Source organism: Dermochelys coriacea, chromosome 5 (assembly GCF_009764565.3).
Source record: "Dermochelys coriacea isolate rDerCor1 chromosome 5, rDerCor1.pri.v4, whole genome shotgun sequence".
In the NCBI taxonomy this organism is placed as follows: domain Eukaryota; kingdom Metazoa; phylum Chordata; order Testudines; family Dermochelyidae; genus Dermochelys; species Dermochelys coriacea.
Window position 1 is genome coordinate 72,516,126 of NC_050072.1, and position 25,458 is coordinate 72,541,583.

At 40.5% G+C, this 25,458-nt stretch overlaps 1 protein-coding gene across 11 annotated transcripts in view; it reads left to right on the forward strand.

The window, feature by feature from the left end:
• Positions 1–25,458, forward strand: part of APC (APC regulator of WNT signaling pathway) — a 191,565-nt gene that overhangs the window by 112,377 nt on the left and 53,730 nt on the right. For all 11 annotated transcript variants that reach the window (XM_038401215.2, XM_043515560.1, XM_043515559.1 and 8 more), the window contains 2 exons: positions 9,124–9,237; positions 24,780–24,863. In XM_038401215.2, coding sequence (XP_038257143.1) covers positions 9,124–9,237; positions 24,780–24,863 — 198 coding nt within the window. The remainder of the gene's footprint in view (positions 1–9,123; positions 9,238–24,779; positions 24,864–25,458) is intronic.

The window sequence follows — 25,458 nt, forward strand, 5'->3', positions numbered from 1 at the left end:
CTATCTTTACCGCGGGAACAGAAATAGCCAAAATGAATATCTGCCAAAGATTGACTTATATTGTTAGCCTGTTGCCTTGCAAGGTCTCTCCCTCGCTCTTTGCTCGAATAAGTGGGATTATCATGCAATTTATATGGGATAAAAAACATCCTCATTTTTCACACAATACCCTAAAAACTTGGGCAACTGGAGACATTGGGTTGCCAGATTTTTATCTATATAATCTAGAATTCCAAATGTGTCCTTTTGTAAGGTGGTACTCTTCCAGTAGCTTTAAATACACGCGAGTCTGGTTCGAGATTAAAAAAAAGTTTAGCTATGCTGTTTGCTTTCCTCTCTTATTTTATATACATAGAGAGGTTACCCACACCCAAAGGGAAAGTTTTAATCTTTGCAACTTCATGGGGCATCCTGCAACATATTATGACAATTACATCATCCAGTCTTGCTAAATCTCTTCTTGTATCATTATGGAAAAACCCATGCCTAAGGATCAAGGCCAGCCTCACACTTTCCATCCATGCAATTTGGATAGAAGAAGGATTAACAAAAATTAAAGATAAAATACAAGATTGATCTCCTTAAATTACATGTGTAACAAATACCAGCTACTGCTGTTTCACAGTTCTTTCAGTGGCTATGCTTAAGGATTCATGCAAGAATAGGGAACAATTCGTCTGTTTCAATTCTCTTACCTCTTGAAGAACATATTGGGAAATAAGGAAACAAAAGTCACCTTGTAGGAATTACTTATAGGTGACTGACTTAATGCTTTGCAGTACCCTCTCAATCTCAGTCTCAAAGAAAAATGGGGAAAAGAGTTTATCTTCACCATCTCAACAGAAATTTGGGAGGATATCTAGGTTAATGTGAAATATACTTCAAGTTCTTTATCCTTGTGATGCTTCCAGAACAAGATATTAGAAAGGTACACTGGACTCCAGAACAATTGTTTAAGGTTAAATGGGCAACGCACAGTGAATGTTGGAGATGCAAACAGCCACATGTCAAGTACAGTATTCTGTATACCTGTCAGAAAATGCATGTGTTCTGGAATGCTATATAGTTTGTGCTCACTCAAAAACTTTGTCACTGTTTCCTTTACCAAGCTTATATAGTTTAGGGGTGCTGGATGAGTTGGTATTACAAGTTAACATTAGGAAACGAATTGCAGTAACTGTGTTAGTGGTCAAAAGAGTTATTTTGAGAAAATGGAAATCTGCAGTTCCTCCCTCATATACAGACTGGTTTAGTGAGCTATCTACAAATGTGTTGATGTAAACAATGACTGCCTAATAGATAACTATTGTTTGAGTATGGTTTATTCAACCGATTTTGTACCCACCATACAGTAATTTCATCTAGAACACATTTCCCTAGTTTCCTTATGAGAATGTCATGTGGGATTGTATCAAAAGTCTTACTAAAATAAAGATATATTGTGCATTTTAATATATGCACTTAATTCTATTTTCCACCAATTCAGACAGCCTGATCCTGCAAAGTGCTGAGCAACCTGAGCTCCCACTAAAGTCATGGAAAAAAGCACTAGACATGGTTTGACTAACTTCACTGGGCGATGAGTTCTTAGCACCTCATAGAAATAGACTTATCCACCTCTCTCACTTCTTTTCTTCCTCTTCCAACTACGCTCTTACTCTTACTGTCCAACATCCTGAATTGTTACCTCCTGAGTGCTAACATGATCAGGGAGAGTAAGTTATTGAACAGTGCCTCAACCAGAGAGGGTGTGCGTAGCTCAGGATACATTTTGTAATCTGTGCAGAGGAAGAACAGTGGTTCAGCTTTAGCATGTGCTGGTATGCAAGACTTATTCACTATAATAATTTTCTTTTCTTTTAAAATCTTATTGTGCTCTTTCTGTTTCAAGCACATTAAAATCACTGTCCCTGTTTCCTGACTGTCTTCCAGTACCCTCTGCTTAGTTGGAAGAAAAGACACTGCTTTCAGTGTTGGAGGCAAGATAAATCAGAAGATTATAAAATTGACCACCCAGTTTGTTTACTGTTTCTGAATCTTACTTTGTTAATTTGACTTCAAGCAAATAATCATTATATTCCAAATTTACAGTTGATTCTCCTCTTTTCTCTTCTTTTTTTACATTGCATCCTTTAAGATCTCAAATCATCTTTTCATTTGCTGTCACAAGAGCCTAAACTAAAGATGTTAGCATTCATGTCATTGTTTCCTACTGAGTTATCTGGTTTCTTATTTATCATTGTTCATTGGCGATCTGGAATGTTCGTGCAGATTACCCATGATTTTAGTTATCACATACACAGTATACTATATTTAAGTAGGGTAGTTGAAGAAATATCTCGTGCAGGTGCTAGCAGTCAAAATTCCATTGTTACCCATTAGACTGGGGTGGCCAGCCTGAGAAGGAGCCAGAATTTAGCAATGTACATTGCAAAGAGCTACAGTAATATGTCAGCTGCTCCCCGCTTCCAGCGCCTCCTGCCCACCTGCAGCCCCGCCAGTCAGCGCCTCCCCCTCCTTTCCTGCACTTCTTGATCAGCTGTTTCGTGGCATGCAGGAAGCTCGGGGAGGGGGAGCGGGAGGAGCGAGGGCATGGCAGGCTCAAAGGAGGGGGGTGGAATGGGGGCAGGGCCTGTGGAAGAACCAGGGGTTGAACAGTGAGAACCCCCTGGCACATTGGAAAGTATGACACCTGTAGCTCCAGCTCTGGTGTCAGTGCCTATACAAGGAGCTGCATATTAACTTCAGAAGAGTCGCATATGGCTGCGGAGCCACAGGTTGGTAATCGCTGCATTAGACAGATTATCTCTTTGGGGCAAGCACCTAGCACAGAGGGACTCTTGTAATGGAACTCAGATATATTTGAACTCCAAAAAATTGCCTGCCGTTGTACAAAACTTAGAAGATTTAGTCTCTGCTCCAGATTGTTAAACTATATTACAGACATTACAGTCCACATATAACATTGTATAAATGCAAGGAATATAACATTAAAACTAGGGCTGTCAAGTGATTAAAAAGATGAATTGTGTGATCTTTTTAATATAAATATTTTGGATGTTTTCTACATATTCAGATATATTGGTTTCAGTTATAACAGAGAATACAAAGTGTACAGTGCTCACTTAATATTAATTTTTGATTATAAATAGAATCCTAGAATATCAGGGTTGGAAGGGACCTCAGGAGGTCATCTAGTCCAACCCTCTGCTCAAAGCAGGACCAATCCTCAACTAAATCATCCCAGCCAGGGCTTTGTCAAGCCTGACCTTAAAAACTTCTAAGAAAGGAGATTCCACCACCTCCCTAGGTAACGCATTCCAGTGTTTCACCACTCTCCTAGTGAAAAAGTTTTTCCTAATATCCAACCTAAACATTCCCCACTGAAACTTGAGACCATTACTCCTCGTTCTGTCATCTGCTACCACTGAGAACAGTCTAGATCCATCCTCTCTGGAACCCCTTTTCAGGTAGTTGAAAGCAGCTATCAAATCCCCCCTCATTCTTCTCTTCTGCAGACTAAACAATCCCAGTTCCCTCAGCCTCTCCTCATAAGTCATGTGTTTCAGTCCCCTAATCATTTTTGTTGCCCTCCACTGGACGTTTTCCAATTTTTCCACATCCTTCTTGTAGTGTGGGGCCCAAAACTGGACACAGTACTCCAGATGAGGCCTCACCAATGTCGAATAGAGGGGAACAATCACGTCCCGCGATCTGCTGGCAATGCCCCTACTTATACAGCCCAAAATGCCATTGGCCTTCTTAGCAACAATGGCACACTGTTGACTCATATCCAGCTTCTCGTCCACTGTAACCCCTAGGTCCTTTTCTGCAGAACTGCTGCCTAGCCATTCGGTCCCTAGTCTATAGCGGTGCATGGGATTCTTCTGTCCTAAGTGCAGGACTCTGCACTTGTCCTTGTTGAACCTCATCAGATTTCTTTTGGCCCAATCCTCTAATTTGTCTAGGGCCCTCTGTATCCTATCCCTACCCTCCAGCATATCTACCTTTCCTCCCAGTTTAGTGTCATTTGCAAACTTGCTGAGGATGCAATCCACACCATCCTCCAGATCATTAATGAAGATATTGAACAAAACTGGCCCGAGGACCGACCCTTGGGGCACTCCACTTGATACCGGCTGCCAACTAGACATGGAGCCATTGATCACTACCTGTTGAGCCCGACAATCTAGCCAGCTTTCTAGCTACCTTATAGGCCATTCATCGAGCCCATACTTCTTTAACTTGCTGGCAAGAATACTGTGGGAGACCGTGTCAAAAGCTTTGCTAAAGTCAAGAAACAACACGTCCACTGCTTTCCCCTCATCCACAGAGCCAGTTATCTCATCATAGAAGGCAATTAGATTAGTCAGGCATGACTTGTCCTTGGTGAATCCATGCTGACTGTTCCTGATCACTTTCCTCTCCTCTAAGTGATTCCTTGAGGACCTGCTCCATGATTTTTCCAGGGACTGAGGTGAGGCTGACTGGCCTGTAGTTCCCAGGATCATCCTCCTTCCCTTTTTTAAAGATGGGCACTACATTAGCCTTTTTCCAGTCATCCGGGACCTCCCCCGATAGCCATGAGTTTTCAAAGATAATGGCCAATGGCTCTGCAATCACATCTGCCAACTCCTTTAGCACTCTCAGATGCAACACATCTGGCCCCATGGACTTGTGCTCGTCCAGCTTTTCTAAATAGTCCCGCACCACTTCTTTCTCCATAGAGGGCTGGTCACCTCCTCCCATTGCTGTGCTGCCCAGTGCAGCAGTCTGGGTGCTGACCTTGTTCGTGAAGACAGAGGCAAAAAAAGCATTGAGTACATTAGCTTTTTCCACATCCTCTGTCACTAGGTTGCCTCCTTCATTCAGTAAGGGGCCCACACTTTCCTTGACTTCTTGTTGCTAACATTCCTGAAGAAACCCTTCTTATTACTCTTAACATCTCTTGCTAGCTGCACCTCAAGGTGTGATTTGGCCTCCCTGATTTCACTCCTGCATGCCCGAGCAATATCTTTATACTCTTCCCTGGTCATATGTCCAGTCTTCCACTTCTTGTAAGCTTCTTTTTTGTGTTTAACATCAGCAAGGATTTCACTGTTAAGCCAAGCTGGTCACCTGCCATATTTACTATTCTTTTTACACATCGGGATGGTTTGTCCCTGTAACCTCAATAAGGATTCTTTAAAATACAGCCAGCTCTCCTGGACTCCTTTCCCCCTCATGTTATTCTGCCAGGGGATCCTGCCCATCAGTTCCCTGAGGGAGTCAAAGTCTGCTTTTCTGAAGTCCAGGGTCCGTATTCTGCTGCTCTCCTTTCTTCCTTGTGTCAGGATCCTGAACTCGACCATCTCATGGTCACTGTCTCCCAGGTTCCCATCCACTTTTGCTTCCCCTACTAATTCTTCCTGGTTTGTGAGCAGCAGGTCAAGAAGAGCTCTGCCCCTAGTTGGTTCCTCCAGCACTTGCACCAGGAAATTGTCCCCTACACTTTCCAAAAACTTCCTGGATTGACTGTGCACCGCTGTATTGCTCTCCCAGCAGATATCAGGGTGATTGAAGTCTGCCATGACCAGGGCCTGCGATCTAGTAACTTCCATTAGTTGCCGGAAGAAAGCCTCGTCCACCTCATCCCCCTGATCCGGTGGTTTATAGCAGACTCCCACCACGACATCACCCTTGTTGCTCACACTTCTAAATTTAATCCAGAGACGCTCAGGTTTTTCTGCAGTTTCATACCGGAGCTCTGAGCAGTCATACTTCTCTCTTACATACAATGCAACTCCCCCACCTTTTCTGCCCTGCCTGTCCTTCCTGAACAGTTTATATCCATCCATGACAGTACTCCAGTCATGTGAGTTATCCCACCAAGTCTGTTATTCCAATCACATCATAATTCCTTGATTGTGCCAAACTTCCAGTTCTCCCTGCTTGTTTCCCAGGCTTCTTGCATTCGTGTATAGGTACTTGAGATAACTTGCTGTTTGTCCTCCTTTCTTAGTATGAGGCAGGAGCCCTCCCCTTTCGTGTTCTCCTGCTCGTGCTTCCTCCCGGTATCCCACGTCCCCATTTACCTCAGGGCTTTGATCTCCTTTCCCCTGGTGAACCTAGTTTAAAGCCCTCCTCACTAGGTTAGCTAGCCTGCTTGCGAAGATGCTCTTCCCTCTCTTCGTTAGGTGGAGCCCGTCTCTGCCTAGCACTCCTCCTTCTTGGAACACCATCCCATGGTCAAAGACTCCAAAGCCTTCTCTCCGATACCACCTGCGTAGCCATTCGTTGACTTCCACGATTCGACGGTCTCTACCCAGGCCTTATTTGCACTATAAGAAACAAAAGAAAATGTATTTTTCAATTCACCTAATACAAGTACTGTAGTGCAATCTCTTTATCATGAAAGTTGAACTTACAAATATAGAATTATGTACAAAAAAAACTGCATTCAAAAATAAAACAATGTAAAACTTCAGAGCCTACAGTCCACTCAGTTCTACTTCTTATTCAGCCAATCGCTCAAACAAGTTTGTTACATTAGTGGGAGATAATGCTGCCCACTTCTTGTTTACAGTGTCACCTAAAAGTGAGAAAAGGCATTCACATGGCATTGTTGTAGCTGGCATCACAATATTTTTACGTGCCAGAGACGCTTAAGAGTCATATGCCTCTTCATGCTTCGACCACCATTCCAGAGGACACGTGTCCATGCTGATGACAGGTTCTGCTCGATAATTATCCAAACAGTACAGACTGACACATGTTCATTTTCATCATCTGAGTCAGATGCCATCAGCAGAAGGTTGATTTTGATGGTTTGGGTTCTGTAACTTCCACATTAGAGTGTTGCTCTTTTAAGACTTCCGAAAGCATGTTCCACCCCTCGTTCCTCTCAGATTTTGGAAGGCACTTCAGATTCTTAAACCTTGGGTCAAGTCCTGTTGCTATCTTTAGAAATCTTACATTGCTATCTTTTTGCGTTTTGTGAAATCTGCAGCAAAAGTATTCTTAAAATGAAGAACAGTGCTGAGTCATCATCTGAGACTACTATAACATGAAATATATGGCAGAATGTGGGTAAAATAGAGCTGGAGACGTACAATTGTCCCCCCAAAGAGTTCAGTCACAATTTAATTAATGCATTCTTTTTTTAATAACTGTCATCAACATGGAAGCATGTCCTCTGGAATGATGGCCAAAGTATGAAGGGGCATACAAATGTTTAGCATATATGGTATGAAAATACCTTGCAATGCCAGCTACAAAAGTCCCATGCAAACACGTGTTCTCACTTTCAGGCGACATTGTAAACAGGAAGAGTCTCCCGTAAATGTAAACATTTATGTCTCCCGTAAATGTAAACATACTTGTTTGTCTTAGCAATTGGCTGAACAAAAAGTAGGACTGAGTGGACTTGTAGGCTCTAAAGTTTTGCATTATTTTGTGTTTGAGTGCAGTTACGTAACAAAAAATCTACATTTGTAAGTTGCACTTTCACGATAAAGAAATTGAACTAAAGTACTTTATGAGATTAATTGAAAAATACTGTTTCTTTTGTTTATCATTTTTATAGTGCAAATATTTGTAATAAAAAAATAAAGTGAGAAGTATACACTTTGTATTCTGTGTTGTAATTGAAATCAATATATTTGAAAATGTAGAATAACACCCAAAAATAGGTAATAAATTTAAATTGGTATTCTATTTAACAATGCGATTAAAACTGCAATTAATTTTTTGAGTTAATCGCATGAGTTAACTGTGATTAATTGACAGCCCTAATTATATACATTTACATATGATTGTGTATGGTTGAAAACCTTTATGTAGTCTGATTTTTTTTTTTTAATGAAGCTTCATGTATAGTGAAGTTTGATCTGTGGAAAAAGTATTTCTTCCCTTCAGGCAAGTAAATAAAATATATGGCACATGACAATAAATAACATTGTATTAAAAGATTAGAAAAGTAATTTTAAATTTGGCTCTATAATTATTAACTATATGAATGCCCTAGGGAAAAGAATTCCAACACATTCCAATATTCTGGAGTTAGGATAAATCTCAGATACACTGAAGAAACAGAATTGAAGAGAGGCCAAAGTGTATGTGCAACGTATGAGATGGAACGTAAACCTAAATTTAGCAAATATAAAGTTTTGAGATACATCTCAAGCAGGATAACAAGGGTTGTTATTTTTTAGTTTTTTATAATGTGTAAATAGGCAAATCGTATACCAAATTTCTGCCCATTGCCATATTTTTAAAAAGCTATATATTAAAATGCTAAAATCAGGAGCCTAGGACATATCTGTCCACAGAAATACTCACTGGAAGTAGTTTGTGGGATAGGGAACTTCTACAGGATCTCCTTAATAGTGTGGGAGTATGGGGTGGTAATCCCATCAAGAAGTGAGGTTTGTTTCTATCTTCCACCATGCTTAATGCTTCAGGGTTCCACCCAGAGGTCCTGGGGGATCCACCAAAGGCTGGGGCCCTTGATGCTGACTGTAGGTTATCCCTAGTTCAACACTCAGTACCCTGATTTACTCTAATCCTGGACATGCAAAACTTCCCTTGCATACCCCATTATCCCTCTTCAAGGATTTATTTTCCCTAGTAGAAGGGGATGTGTCAAGGCTGAATCCCCACTCTGGCACTTCAAGTGCAGAAGGTGGAGGCCCACAAAGATTTTAAAAATTAATACTTGCCACTCCAAGCTTGTATTACACTCCCAAGGTTACAGCTTTTCTCTGACCTTGGCTTAGTAAACGCTGCCACCACCCAAATGCAAAAAAACCCTCTTGAACCCAGGAAGGAACACTTGGGAGTTCCTCAAGCCCTTTCACTCCCTTCTGGGGAAGAGCTGAGAAAGAAACAAAGGAAATAAGCTGTTGCCACCAGCTAATTAAACAACATGTTCACAAATCTCTTAGGACACCAAAAATACAATTCTGTTCTTAAAAAAGGTAAATTTTATTAAAAACAAAAGGAAAGAAAATGCATCTGGAACTTAGGCTTTTGCTAGATTTTAAAGGCACAATTCCAAAAATTAAGCACCCAAAATAGCTTTTTTCAGGATAGTTTTTATGCAGAATTGCTTGCTAAAATGTCTTTTCCATGTTTGGATTCCAGTTCTCCTTGCAGACAGACATGACAAGAAGGCAGTTAGAATATGAGGCAAGGCAAATCAGAGCTGCCATGGAAGAACAATTAGGTACTTGTCAGGACATGGAGAAGCGGGCACAGGTAATGTAATTTTTTTTTTAAACTATGTTTTACTTTTTAAAGTTAAACTGAATAGAATGGATTATCCTTTTGATTTTATTAAATTATTGGTAATTGCGTCTTTGAACTGTTTAGAACATAGCCGTGTCTTAGTTTTTCCACGTAGAGAACTTTTTAAATATAAAAATGGGTATCAAAACATGTATTGTACAAAATTCCTGCTCTCTACAGTAAGTGAACAAATATCCCTCTACTGGATTAGTAGAAGACTTAGGAGCAGTTTTGAGAATTTGAGGTAGAAAATCCCTCCAAAAGGGGAGTATTTTTAATTATTGGTTAATGAGTATTATTACTGTAATTTTAAATCGCATGTGTCTGAAACTGCATTTTTTTCTATTCTGCTATACTGTCTTCTTTTAGTTTGCATTATTGAGTTTGAAATAAAATCCCACTGCTTTTGCTAAATTTTGTCGCCAAAGTACATGTATAAAGGGCTCATCATTAAGTCCAGATGAACTAACAAAAATATACTCCTACTCATAAACTCATGTACCCATAAATCCCTGTTTGCTTCAGCAACGGGTGGTTTTGCCTTCGTGAATGCATGCATAATTTTGCAAGCAGACCATTTCACCCATATTTGAAAATAGAACCCAAAATGGAGTTGTGTGGCACCAGAAATGGAAATTATCAATTGCTGACTGCTGATGCAGGCTGATGTCACTGTGTCAATGTTGGATAACCTTGATAATTCATTACCACCAGTTCCAAAGCATTTAAGTAAATAACTCAGCAGAATAGCTGAAAGTTTTATCAAAATGAATTAATCAAAGTAATATACTCTTCAATCTTCATTTTCTTCATTGAACTCTCACTTTAACACTTTAATAAATATGAAGTAATTTTAATTAGTCAAGTGTCCAATTATTTTTAAGATTTTTCATAATGAAACAGGTAAACAAACTAGTGGGACTTTTCTGGTATCCCTGGTTTATGTAAAATTAATTTTTGGCAACATAATCTGTAGTTTCTCATTTTAAGACTCACTCTTTCAGGTGTGTAGATTAAGGCTGTAGGAGAAAGCAATGTTGAACTGCCAGCAGAAGTGTTAAATGTAGACCTTTATTATGCACACTTTGGTATGGTGAAGTAAGATGAGTGGGAACTGTAGCCTGGATGCTTAGCTTTTATGGGCACTCAAAAGAGCCGCTTCTGTTGTTTGAAGTAGTAGTAATGGATATATTTAAAATGGCACATCATATCTGGTCACTGGTTTTAACCTTTAAACGCTCTACCTCTCTCTTCTCTCCCTCCACTCCCCAATTGTAACTTTATTACTTTGAAAGGATGTTATCTCTAAGTAGCTACCTCCTTATATGTTCTGTTTTCTGCTAGGAATTAACATAGGTAGCTCTTTGTTCATGAAACCCTTTAAAAATGTTCACTGTCCTGTTGATTGTAATCAAAGCACCATCCCTATATTTCTACAAAGTTCAAAAAAAGAAGGGAAGATATGTGTGTGTGCAAGAAAACTACAACTTTCTTCTGAACATGACCTCAAGCTCATCCTGGATTTTTCATATCAAGGGTAGAAATTATGATATTAAAAATGGATAAAAGTTAATTGGCTTTCAGATAAGTAGGAGTAAACTGACATGTTGATAATGAACTCTATGTAGATTAGTTCACCATAGTGTTCAAGTAATATAAACTAGGCTATTCAAACTTGCAAATGCAATGAACTCATACATTCTGCAACTTTCATTCTGCTCCATGATTTTCTAAGCTTTCAATATCTTCTGTCAGAATGTATATCTGACGCTAAGCTTGTGGAAAAAGAAACAATTTAGCCATATAAAAATGTGAAAACAATTAAAAGAGCCTCATTAGAAAGGAGGTTAGCCATTTAAATAGTTGTTAAGGAAGTTATAATAAACTGACTTGGTCCGCTTCCTAGAGTTCATAACTAGGAGATTTGAATTGACAAAAAGAGAAACCAGATTTAACCTGATTGTTTTGTTTAACTTGACCCTTTGAACAATTCTGTAATACTGCTGCTGTTAATAGAAAGAGGTCAAAACTAGAATCATGGATCTTAACTCTTTAATATTTTGGAGAGATTAAAAGTTAAAAATTTTAATCCTGCCCTTACAAATTTTGTTTCTACTTTAATTAAAAATGAGAAGGCTCTTATTTGTCCTGCACGTATATTCATAGAAATGTAACCCTGGAAAGGACTTTGAGAGGTAATCTAGTCCAGCGTTTTCAAATTTTTTTTTCCTCGCGATCCACTTGAAGAAAATTGTTGATGCCCACCACCCAACATAACTCTAGTTAAAAGATATAATTTTCATAAAATCATAATAATGCAATACATTTCAGCTTTAACCCACTTTACATAACTAACACTAGACAAAGCCATTACTTTTAAACAAAACACTATAAAGGCGATCAGGTTGAGTTTCACTTACTTAATGTGATTGGTGGGTCTGTGTGTTCCTCGTGATCTCATTCCAGTCAGGATTGAAGGATGAAAGGGCTACCAGCATATCAGGTCCACTATTTAGTCAGTTTCTTTTTTTAGTTTTTTAATCTTGTCAAAGTTGAAAATCCAACTTCACACATGTGGGTTGTTGTAAAAGGTAGCAACAAGAGAACACTTACTTCACTTAACTGTGGATATTCTTTGAAAACACTGATCCAAAATGATGACAGGTTTATTGACTTGTGCCGTGTTTTCAGAGTGTTATCACAGGTGAGATGCAGCAGCTCATTGTCTTGATCAGACGCGAGATTTAGCTCCATTATTGCCTCACGGTTTTTGAAACCAAAAGGATCTTTCACTCAGCGTTTTTCATTCAAATATTCAAACTCCTTTTTGGGAAATAACGACTAAAACTGTCAGACAGAGCTGCAAGATGTAACTGTATGATAATTTTCATTTCATTCACTTTTTCCTCACTGGTGGTGTTCTCCTCAATGTGTTGTAACAGTGTTGGGACCATGTAGTAGCTGGGCCAATTACTTTTCAGACGTGCTTCCCACAGTGCCAATGACTTTTGAATTACTTATATCTCTTCACAATGTTGAAACAAATCATTGCATCTTCCTTGTAACTTCAAGTTTAGTTCATTTAAAATCAAGAAAATGTCAGCAAGGTATGACAACCTATTAACCAACTGTCATCGTCAAACAAAGTTGCCAAGTTACTGTTTCCCCACCCAAAAAAATAAATATTGTTCCTGGGTTTTTACACCCTGGTAAGTACAGTGCTCCATGACAGCCACTTATTTTTGTGTGAAACAGTAAATGCATGTGTTCTGTTCCCATGTCTGAGCATAGAACTTCAGAAAGCCTGCTGTGAAGTGAGCACCCTTTAATGAAGTTTACGATTTTAATTGCTTCCTTCAGTACTGCCATAAGATCAGCAGGAATACCCCTGGGGACGCCAAAGCTTCGCAGTGAATGAAGCAGTGATTCCAAACAATGTCATTGCCAGCTGCCTCACAGATTTTTTTTTCACAACTCCACTTTTCTTTCTGGTCATATTTGCTGCATCCTAGGTGGAGTCGTGCAAGTGGCTCCATGCAGCTCTCGCCCACAGGCACCACCCCTCCTCCCCCAGCTCCCATTGGCTGGTTCCTGGCCAATGGGAGTGCGAAGCCGGTGCTCAGGGTGGGGGCAGCACGTGGAGCCCTGTGGCCCCCTGCCTAGAAGCTGGACCCACTGCTTCCAGGGTGCAGTATGGTGTCGGAACAGTTAGGACTAGCCTGCCTTAGCTGGGCATCACCACTGACAGGACTCTTAACATCCCGGTCGGTGGTGCTGACCAGAGCCGCTGGGGTTCCTGGGTGCTGAGCAAGGCAACCCAGTGCCTTACATACCACGACCCAGTACTGGGTCACGATCCACCCTTTGAAAACCACTGATCTAGTCCAGCCTCTTGCACTGAGACAAGAAAAACATGCGGAAAGAAAGATGATGCAAGGGATAAGGTTAAATTAGGCCACAACCTTATTACTTAACTCGTTTGTAACAAAATACAAAGAAGATACCAATGTGAAATTTCTAAAGATAGCTACAGCACTGGACCAAGGTTTAAGAATCTGAAGTGTCTTCCAAAATCTGATCAGGACGGGGTGTGGAGCATGCTTTCAGAAAAGTTAAAAGAGCAAAACACTGATGCAGAAACTACAGAACCCAAACCACCAAAAAAGAAAATTAACCTTCTGCTGTTGGCATCTGACTCGGATTATGAAAATGAACATGGGTCAGTCCACACTGTTTTGGATCATTATCAAGCAGAACCTGTCATCAGCATGGACGCAGGTCCTCTGGAATGGTGGTTAAAGCATGAAGGGACATATGAATCTTTAGTTCATGTGTGGCATGTAAATATCTTGCGACGCTGGCCACAGCAATGCCATGCAAGTGTCTGTTCTTACTTTCAGGTGACATTGTAAACAAGAAGCAGGCAGCGTGATCTTCTGCAAATGTCAACAAACTTGTTTGTCTGAGCGATTGGCTGAACAAGAAGTAGGACTGATTGTAGGGTCTAAAGTTTTACATTGTTTTATTTTTGAATGCAGGTTTTTATTGTACATAATTCTACATTTGTAAATTCAACTTTCATGATAAAGAGATTGCACTAAAGTACTTTGAGGTGAATTGAAAAATACTGTTTCTTTTGTTTATAATTTTTATAGTGCACATATTTGTAATAAAAAATAATATAAAGTGAGCAGTATACACTTTGTATTCTGTGCTGTAATTAAAATCAATATATTTGAAAATGTAGCAAGCATCCAAAATAATTAAATAAATGGTATTCTGTTATTATTTAACAGCGTGATTAAATGTGATTAATTTTTTTAATTGCTTGACAGCCCAAATAGAATATATTGTGGAGAAACCAAAGGAAAAAAATGGAAATTTCATGTAAAGGATATAAAGTTAAAAGAGCATTCCTATATTCAAACAGATTAAGGGAACACTTGAAGATTAATTAAAAATCATGCTCAAAGTATCAGTAAGACCCAAGCGAAGTGGTTATCAGTACAAAATTAGACATTATCTATTATGTCAGTAATACTGCCCATTGTAAAAAGAAAAGGAGTACTTGTGGCACCTTAGAGACTAACAAATTTATTAGAGCATAAGCTTTCGTGAGCTACATCTCACTTCATCGGATGCAGCTCACGAAAGCTTATGCTCTAATAAATTTGTTAGTCTCTAAGGTGCCACAAGTACTCCTTTTCTTTTTGTGAATACAGACTAACACGGCTGCTACTCTGAAAACTGCCCATTGTGTTAGTATTTCTCATATTTGTTTGAGACGCAGTCTTCTGTCATATTAAAGAGAAGGTAGGTGAGCTAATATCTCTGATTGGACCAACTTCTCTTGGTGGAAGATGCAAACTTTGGGCTTCATAGAGCTCTTCATGTCTGAGGAAGGTAATCAGTGTCTAAGCTAAATCCAGGGGGGGACAGATAGCTATACATAAGGGGCTCACACATGCTGTAGGAGACCACTTAAAATAAAATGGACAATTAAGGGTTAGGAGGCAGAGAAGTGTATTACCAATTGTTGTCATCAGTCTTAAAACCAATGTCTTTGAATTCCTGGTTTTAGTGTCTAGCAGAGTTCTGAATTTAAGTTCCCATGTTTGCCTTTTGAAGGTGTGATGCAGGTTACCTTTGAGGACTAGGACTGAGAGGTCCGATATGGAGTGATTGCTTTGTGAAAATTGTTCACTCATGCATGACATGATATTTTTGTCTTTTATCATTTTTCTCTGAGAGTTCGTTTGAGAGTGTAGTGGTTGTCTGGTTTCACCCGTATAGTTGTTGGGGGCATTTAATGCTCTGGATGAGGTACGCCACTTGTGATAGGCATGAGTAGGACCCATGAATCTTGAAATGTGTGTTGTTGTGTAGTATTGATTGTCATAACAGTGGAGATATGTCTGTAGGTTTTGCATCTGTTCTAACAGGGTCTAGTGTTGCTTTAAGTTGGTGTGCCTGGTCTGTGAGAAGCTTGCTTCTAATGATTAGCTTGGTGAGGTTGGGGGGGTTGTTTGAAGGCCAAAAGAGGGAAGATGATTTCTTTCAGGATAGGGTCTCCATCAAGAATGGGTTGTAATTGTTTGATGGTACCCCATATGGGTTCCAATGTGGGGTGGTAGGTGAAAATTAGGGGTGTTTGGTCAGCGGGTTTTTTTTCTGTATTGAAGCAGGTTGTCCTGGGCTATTTAGGTGGGCCATTCTATGATGCGATTTACTTCTCTAGTGGAGTGTTCTTGTTTGCTGAAGGTGGTTTTAAGTTTGATAAAGTATGTATCCCAGACTTTCGCCTTGGAGCAAATTCTGTAGTATTTGAGTACCTGGCTGCACATAACAGATTTATTGGTGTGTCTGGGTTAATTACTGGATCTATTTAAGTGTGGTGATCCAGGGTTTTCTTGGATATAGCCCTTCTGTAACATTCCATTGTTGAAGCTGATCGTGGCATCCAAGAAGTTGATGCTAGTGTGGGAGTATTCTAGTATTCTAGGTGGTTGGTGGTTGTTGAAGTTGTGGTGGAAATGTAAGACAGCATTTAGGTCATCTCTCCAGAGGATGAAAATAGCATCAATGTGTCTCAGGTATATCATTAGTTCCATAGTACATTTTTCAAGAAATACTTCTTGAGGTAGCCCATGAAGAGGTTTGCATTGGAGAGCCATCTCCTAGTATCGCGAGCTGTTCCCATGGCTTCGACAAAGAGTTTGTTGCTGAATGTAAAACTGTGATGGGTGAGGATGAAATGGTTGAGTTTGGTGATGTGTTTAGGGTGGATTTCCTAGTGTTGTACGTTATCTTGTAGGTATTTGAGGCAGGCAGTGATGCTGTCATGATGAAGGATGTTGGTGTATAGGAAGGTGACGTCCATCGTGGCAAGAATGATTTTCTGGGGGACGTTGTTAATTCTGCAAAGTTTCTGGAGGAAGCAGCAATTGATGTAAAAATAGTGTGTAGTTTCGTCCACTGGGGGGTGTCCAGTCAACTGATTCTTTTTTCCTCATGGTCATCAGCGGGAATGTGGTTATTGTGGAGTGGTGTCATCATTGTTGTTAAATAATTCCTCAATGTGGCGTATGCGGAAGAATTCTTCTAGTTTTCCACTTGTTAGTATGGTATCAGGTTCTGTGGTAGGGCAGAAGTTCAGTCCTTTGGAGAGTGAAGATACTTCAGTTCTTTTTGGGGTGATCTTTATTGATTGACTAGGTTGGAGTGTCGTATCGTGTCTGTGTGGTGGGTCCTGGTCTCTTGGTTTTTCTCAGAGGTGGTCTGTTAGTTGTGGAGTTACTGTAGTTGGTTCCATGTTTTGTTTTTGTATTGGATGGCTGTCATTGAGTTATTTGATAGTTGTTTTGGGTTTCCTCCAAGACGTCCAGGTAGGTTTCCTGATTTTTTTTTCTTCCAGTGTGTTGGAGCATGTGTTGGTCTCTTTTTTGAGAAGGTCCCTTTTGGAGTATCTAAGGTACAGAAGATAATTCCTTAGTTTTTCTGAGGTCCTTCGGCAGAGCTGTTCAGCATGTTTGGAGTTGTATGTAGTAGTCAAAGGATTATAGATGGTGAGTCCTCCTGGGAATGATATTTTATTTCTTGCATCTGCTCAGGAAGTAGATGTTGCTGTTCAGTGTGGCTTACTTCATGTTGTGAAATTTCTATTTTAATACTTACAAGAGTTTTGTTTAATGTTATCCCAAATTTCTCATACGATTTCCAGTAACGGAAACTCTGCCTGGACATTTTTTGTCTTCCCCTTATCTTTATAATCGAAATCACTTCAACATATTCTTACTCAGATCCTGATAAATATCCCTCAATATTTTACAGTTCGGCATGGACTCAGGTGAAAAAGTATAATTTTCCTATGCTTTTTCAGTGATTCTTTCTGTGTTAGACTAAACTATTTCAGATTTGGACCAGTGTGTGAATGAAACAGGATTCCAGACTTCTTTATAGCCTTTATTATTAATAACAGTAAACATAAGCGGTTATTTTATGGTAGCACTTAAAAGCCACGATTGGGATTTAGGGGCCCAATTGTGGCAGACACTGTACGTACATATTGTGACAGGGTCAGGCCAGATGGCTACAAGAGAGTGATAGAAGGTAAATACATTAGCCATAGATTAAGCAGGTCCCCTTTCCCTGAGTAAGATAATGGGCTGTTCCAGAACAATCAGGAAGTTGCTGGAACTAATTGTGGCAAGCAGGCTAATTAGGACTCCTGGAACCAATTAAGAAGGTACTAGAATCAATTAGGTTAGGCAGGCTAATCAGAGCACCTGATTAAAAAAGGACCTCACTTCAGTTAGTGAGGCGCGTGTGAGGAGCTGGAAGCGAGAAGACGTACTGCTGGAGGACTGAGGAGTACAAGCATTATCAGACATCAGAAGGAAGGTCCTGTGGTGAGGATAAAGAAGGAGTTGGGAGGAGGCCATGGGGAAGTAGCCCAGGCAGTTGTAGCTGTCACACAGCTGTTACAAGAAACACTGTAGACAGCTGTGATCCACAGGGCCCTGGGCTAGAACCCGGATAGAGGGCGGGTCTGGGTTCCTCCCATCCCCCCAACTCCCTGTTGGATACAGGAGGAGTTGACCTGGACTGTGGGCCCCACCAGAGGGGAAGGTTCCTGGCCTGTCCACCGACCCACTAGGTGGGCCAGCAGAGACCGCGGGAATTGTTCTCCTTCCTTTTTCCCATGCAGACCAGTGATGAGGTTAGCTGAGTGGACAGCAGGTTTGAGCCACTAGCAAAAGTGGCCAAACTGAGGGCTGCTGTGCATCTCCGAGGTAAGCAAATCCGCCAATAAGCGCAGGATCCACCAAGGCAGAGGAGGAACTTTGTCACAATATATAAGATATAGGTGCTGATTCCATGGATGCTCTGGGGCTGGAGCACCCATAGGGAAAAAAATGATGGGTGCTGAGCACCTAAAAGCAGCCCTTTTCCCCCGCCCCCGATCAGCTCCTCCTCCTCCGTCCTAGCGCCTCTCGCCCACCACGATCAGCTGTTCCGCAGCATACAGGAGGTGCTTGGTGTGGGGAATGAGGGTAGGGTGTCCTCGGGGGAGGTGGCGGGAAGAGGCAGGGCGGGGGTGCAGCGGGGGTGAGAAGAGCAGGGTGGGGGTTGTGCACCCCCAGCGCCTCTGAGATAAGAGACCATCTCTGACACAGAATAGGAAATGTGTTAAGATTTTAAACAATGTTTCTTCCCCATGAATTCCTCCTCCTCTTGATATATTATTTTTTCCATTTCTTATCATGCTGTTTTTAGATTCAGTAGAACCTCAGAGTTACAAACACCACAGGAATGGAGGTTGTTCGTAACTCTGAACAAAAGGTTGTTCTCAAAAGTTTACAACTGAACATTGACTTCATACAGCTTTGAAACTTTACAACGAAGAAGAAAAATACTGCTTTTCCTTTATATTTTTAAGTGGTTTACATTTAAACCATTTAACATTTAACACAGGACTGTACTGCTTTTTTAAAATCTCTGCTGCTGCCTGATTGCATATTTCCAGTTCCAAATGAGGTGTATGGTTGACTGGTCAGTTCATAACTCTGGTGTTCGTAACTCTGCGGTTCTACTGTAACACTTTTCTACTCATACTTTCAAACACTAAAGAGGAAAGGATGGTCTGGTATTTAAATGACTGCACCAAGAGTAACATGATATGGGTTTAATTCCTGGTTCTGTCACAGTTTTCCTGTGTTGAATTTGTACAAATCATTTAATTTTTCCATTTCTCCATCTGTAAAATGGAGATATTTCCCTATTGCACAAGGTACTGTAGAGATAATTTTTTTAATGTTTGTGAGGTACACAAATACTACCGTGATTAAAGCCATATAAGTACCTAGTTAAATATTTCCATTACATCTGCTAGATTATTTATTTTGCCAGTTTTGTTGCATCTGTTTGTGGCAAAAGCTGCCTCAAATCCTGAGAAGTCTGAATTTTTTTTCTTTTATGGACCCACTTTCTCCCATTGGTTTTGAGCAATAAATTACTAATAGCACTTAAACCCAATTTTGGGGCAGTTTCAGTCAGACATAGAATAACCTCTTTGGGTATCCATTCCATCACTCTACCAATGCAAGACTGTTCCCGACAATACATTTTTTTTTAATGTTTTTAGTATAATTAAGAAAGTTCTTCTGTTCCTAAAACTCTGTTAGCCTTTTTGACTAGCGCTGCACACTGAGCGGATATTTTCAGAGAACTATCCACAATGACTCCAAGATCTTTCTTGATGGTAACAGCTAATTTAGACCCCATCATTTTGTATGTATAATTCGGATTATTTTCTAATGTGCATTACTTTACATTTATCAATCTTGAATTTCATCTGCCATTTTGTTACTCAGTCACCCAGTTTTGTGAGATTCCTTTGTAACTCTTCACAATCTGTTGTGGACTTAACTATCTTGAGTAATTTTGTATCATCTGCAAACTTTACCCCCTTTTATCTGATTGTACCACTATTTACCCCTTTTTCCTGATCATTTATGAATATGTTGAACAATACAGGTCCCAGTACAGAGCCCTGGGGGACACCACTATTTACCTCTCTCCATTCTGAAATTTATTTCTTCCTACCCATTGTTTCCTATCTTTTAACCAGTTACTGATCCATGAGAAGACCTTCTCTTTTATCCCATGACTGCTTACTTTTCTTAAGCCTTTGGTGTGGGACCTTGTCAAAGGCTTTCTGAAAGTTTAAGTGTACTATGTCCCTGGACCACCCTTCTCCACATGGTTGGCCTCCTCAAAGAATTCTAAAAGATTAGAGAGGCATGATTTCCCTTTACAAAGCCATATTCTCTCTTCCCCAGCAAACTAGCAGGAGAAATACAAATTAGAATATAGATATTCTACAGTAACTGAACTCTGTGTGAGAAAGTTTGTACAGCATTAACCAGCGCTACTAATCCTGCTTTTTTGTGCTTTTCTGGTCACATTTTTAATGCTATTATTTTTGTATTTTTTATAGTAAAACTAAGGGGAAATATTAAGTAGACATTAATGTGAGTGTCTATAAATAAGATGTTCAGTATTTTGGAACAAAATTTAATCATGCAATCCAGGGTGCAATTTTAGTTCTGCTCATGTTTTTCTGAACATCTGTGAACTTTATTCCCCCCCCCCCCCAAAAAAAACCCCAAGAAAACAAAAACCACTAACTTTGGTTTTATAGTTGATTTGATTTTGTATGTGTGTCTTGACTCTGTCAAACCCAGTGTGATTACAGTGGAATAGTTGAGTTTTGTGTCAAGACTCAGCTGAATTCACAAATTCATCAGATAAAGGCTGATTAAAAAGGACAAATTCTGAGTATGTCATGAGGAGTCTTCATTTTTGGCCTTAAAAAAAGGTTCAGGAAAACCACCTGTCTTTCATAATCTGTTCTTTGTGCCTGATCTTTTCCCATTTTTCCTTAACTTTTTCTTTTTTCCTTTTTGTTATTTTTTCCTCTTAGCTTTCCTACATCATAAAACAGTAAACACATTTAAAATGTCCTCTTACGATTTGGGGAATATGGCTTTATATAGTACTTATACATTTTATTTCATTGAAATGTTCTTTTTCCTTACTGTGACAGGAACCCCGGGGTACAACCTGGAACTGTGGGACTGCTGTGCCCCTTTAATTCTCCAGGCTGGGCTGTCTCACACAATGCTATGCCAGTGACAAGCAGCAAAACACCTCCAGGCACTGATCACTCAGCCATCAGTATGTGGAGCCCCACAACCAGCTAAATCGCATGAATGCTCCCTGAGCCACTCATAAGTCATATAGAGAGAGGCACCAGCAAATCACCCCAGCTAGATATATCCCATTTTACACTGCTCAAGACTCCACTGGACAGTGCAAGCTCATTAATTAGTTCGCCACTTTTGTCAAAGGAAAGTGGACATGTGCCTGCTTTTGTAATCTGAGCTGAGATTCCCCCAAGCACTTCAAACAAACTCGCACTGTTTTAGGTAAAATATAAAACAGATTTATTAACTACAGAAAGATAGATTTTAAGTGATTATATGTAGCAGGCATAGAGTTCAGAGTTGCTTACATCAGAATAAACTCAGTCTAAATTCTACAGACTAAGCAAGATTTGAATCAAGCAGTCTCTCACTGTAATAGATGTTACAGGCAGTTTGCAGTTCTCAATACGCAGGCTGGATTCCCTTCCCAGCCTGGGACCGATCTCTCCAGTTCCAAGTCTTTGTCTTCCAGACAGTCTTCCAGGTGTTGAAGTGGGGAGGAGAGATGCCAAGTGATGATGTCACTGTCCATCTTTTATACTTTCTTCCGGCTGCTAGAAAGATTCTTGGTGTGATGTGGCGGGTAAGGCAGACGTCATTGTGTAGGTGCCTTCTTCAAGAAGTCTTTGGGATAATGGATTCTTCTTGATGGGCCATCAACGCCTGTCTGGCCAGTGATAGTTGCCCCTTTGTTGCTACTGAAAGGCCCAATCTGTGGGCATCTCCCAGCCTCACAACATATTTCAGTAACACATATAGCAATACTTCATAACTTCACATTCAATGATAGTACATAGAGTTCAACAGGATATTAAGGTCCAACATATCAAGACTTTTAAAATGATACCTCACAAGGCATGCATCATACAAAACATCTCATAAACATGTGACAGTGGTGAACATGGAAGATCCAGGGTGCTACTTTGCTGTATAGTGTGTCACATATATACATTTAAAAAACAGATCAAGCATTAGAAAGCAAGAGGCACTAATGCTTGCAAAACTTAAAATTAAGCTACAGGTATTTAAAATTACGTTTTCAAAAAATCTACACTCAAAACTATTTCATTGTCTCAAAACAAGAAACAAGATTATAGATTATAACATTTTACCTAAAACTTCATTAAAAGGACTTTAACAAAGCTATGCTGAGCTAAAACTACAGCAAAAACTATTAAACAGTCAACATTTGGCACATGTTGACACACATAGATGTTCTCTGTTTTGTTTTAAGTATTGTGACAGGGTCGGACCAGATGGCTATAGGAGAGTAATAGAAGGCAGATATATTAGCCCCAGGCTAAGTAGGTCTCTTTTCCCCAGGTAAGGTAACAGGGAAGGTTCCAGAACAATCAAGAACCTTCTGGAGACAATTAAGACAGACTGATTAGAACACCTGCAGCCAATCACAAGAAGCTGCTAGAATCAATTAAGGCAGGCTAATCAGGGCACCTGGGTTTTAAAAAGGAGCTCACTTCAGTATGTGGTGTGCATGTGAGGAGCTGGGAGAAAGAGACACTAGGAGCTGAGAGTGAGAACACGGACTGTTGGAGGACTGAGGGGTACAAGCATTATCAGACACCAGGAGGAAGGTCCTATGGTGAGGATAAAGAAGGTGTTGGGAGGAGGCCATGGGGAAGTAGCCCAGGGAGTTGTAGCTGTCGCACAGCTGTTCCAGGAGGCACTCTAGACAGCTGCATTCCACAGGGCCCTGGGCTGGAACCCGGAGTAGAGGGCGGGCCCGGGTTCCCCCCAAACCTCCCAACTCCTGGTCAGACACAGGAGGATTCGACCTGGACTGTGAATTCAGAAAAACGGCCAAGGGCTGCTGTGAAGCTCCAAGGCGAGCAAATCCGCCAATAAGCGCAAGACCCACCAAGGTAGAGCAGGAACTTTGTCACAGTATATAGAAAACTGGCAAAGGCTGACTATTTAATGACAACAACTGTGGAAACTTCTTGATTCATAAGTAAGGCTGCGAGTCTGTCACAGAAGTCACGGATTCTGTGACCTCCATGACATCTGCAGCAGCCAGTACGACTGGTCCGGGGGCCGCTTGAGCAGCTTGGGCAGCTCCTGGACCAGCTGCTCTGACTGCTGCTGGAGCAGTCTCCGGCCACCCCCCTCCCAGTAGCAGCAGGAGTTGGTGTGGGAGGGGGCTCAGAGAGGGGATTGGGGCACTGGCTCCTAGTGGTGCTTGCCTTGAGGCTGCTCCTCAGAAGTGGCAAGACATCCCTTGATTCCTAGGTGGAGGCACAGCCCATCAGCTATTCGCGCTGCCTCTGCCCGCAGGCACCTTCCTGGCCAACAGGAGCTGCAGAGCCGGCGCTCAGGGCAGAGGCAGCACGCAAAGCCACCCTGGCCACGCCTGTGGCTAGGAGCCAAGGGACATGTTGCCATTTCCGGGGAGTTGTGCAGAGCCAGGTAGGGTGCCTGCAGCCCTGCCCACCCCCCGCAGCAGCAGGGGTACCGGGGCATCCCCCCCAGAGCACCCGGGCCGACCTCCCCCCCAGCACCTGCAGTGCCCCTGAGCCGCGACCCCTTCTGAGAGCACCCAAGTTTTAGTTAGGGGTATATTGTACAAGTCATGGACAGGTCACGGACCATGAATTTTTGTTTACTGCCCATGACCTGTCCATAACTTTTACTAAAAATACCCATGATTAAAATGTAACCTTATTCATAAGCACCAGAAAAATTATCAGGCAGTCCTTCCAAATGTTCCAGTTCCATTCTTATGAGTAAGTTGAATATGACATTTACAAAAATGCTTGAGTAGAAAAAAGTATTTCCAAATATTTCAATATTCTGCGTGCTCACAATAATAAGTCATACAGAGTGGAGTAACAATATGATGCGACACCCACAACTGGTCACAGGCTAATTGCTTACAAACTGGACTCTTTATAGTAGCAACAGAATACCTTTAAAAAATAATGTAACTCCCATTTTGGGAGGATGAAAATGTTTTCTCAACCCTAAAACTATGAGAGAGATCTGGTTTTAGTGTCTGTTAATATCAGACTGTTACTCTTGAGTTCTTAAGTTTACGTGTATCTTTTTGCTTAGTTTCCTATTGTTGCTACCTAGTAAGACTTCTGTATATAATACTGTCTTATTGCCTTTTATTATGCAAATTGCTGTTTCTGAAGTCAGTTTTCAGTAATGTGGAAGTAAATGTGATAGGGCTAACACAGGATTGTAGTAGTATACGTAGTTTGCCCAAAGAATGGCTAATAATATATGGAAGTTATTCAACATTTTACAGGCTGAAAACACTCTGCAAATGTAAATCCTCGCAAAACCTCTGTGTAGGATAGCTATGTATTTAATTTTATCCATAGTTTACAAATAGGGCATCTAAGACAGTGAGGTGAAGTAACTTTCCCAAGACAACATGATACATCAATGACAGAGAGGAAACTGTTTAGGCGGAAAAAGTGTTTTCTGGCTAATGTCTCTAACCATACTTTAATAGTTTATATAGTATGTCAGTTTAATAATAGATCCAAATTAATGTCAGTTGTCTTAAAAATCCAGTTGACCATTACGCTGTGTAAAGTATTTTCAAGTATGCCTTTTTCATGCGTATGCGCAGTTACTGAAATTATCACATTAATGAAGTAGTTCTGTTTTCTAGTCAACAGTTTTTGCCATAAACTCTTTTTTCACATTGTCATTTTCTACAGGAAATATTTCTTTTTTAAAAAAAAACTATAAATTTGAAAATTTATTCATTTTTAGGTAAGGGTGGCAAGAATTCAGCAAATAGAGAAAGACATACTTCGTATACGACAGCTCTTGCAGTCACAAGCAGCTGAAGGAGAGGTTAGTGAGCATTTGCCTTTTTTTGCTTAGAGGATGTGTGCGCATGTGTTTGTATGTTTAAAACAAAGCAAAAAGTCAATCCATCAACACTTAATAGAGTGAACTGGGTGGGCTAGAATATTTTGGCTCAATAAATGACGTGATGTAATTACAGTATATCTTGATGTTGGTTCCTCTGCTGTAGTCTTTCTTTTCCTAGTCTTATCTTTGCGGGGGAGGAAGAAATATTAGTTTTGCTGCTAGTACTACTGTTCTTTTGCTTCAGCCAAGAAAATGGGTGCCTCTTGCTTTCTCAACCATTGTAGCTTTATGAATTAATCAGTGGGAATTGTAGTGATAGCCTTCTCTCTTCCTTGGCGGTACATTTTGATGATAATACTTCAGTGTACTTCAAATGAGCTAAAGCTAGAGATGCAGAGAGCAGCTTGGGTTACCGCTGTTCTACGGGTCTGGTAAGTACTGATATTTCAGTTAAAAATCCAGGTTCAAGAATTCAATAAAGAGACAAGACTGCAGTACCTTGGAAAGGTTAGGACTAAGATTTAGCTAGTAACTATTATAGCCAAACTATTTGGTCAAAGGATTTGTCATGTTG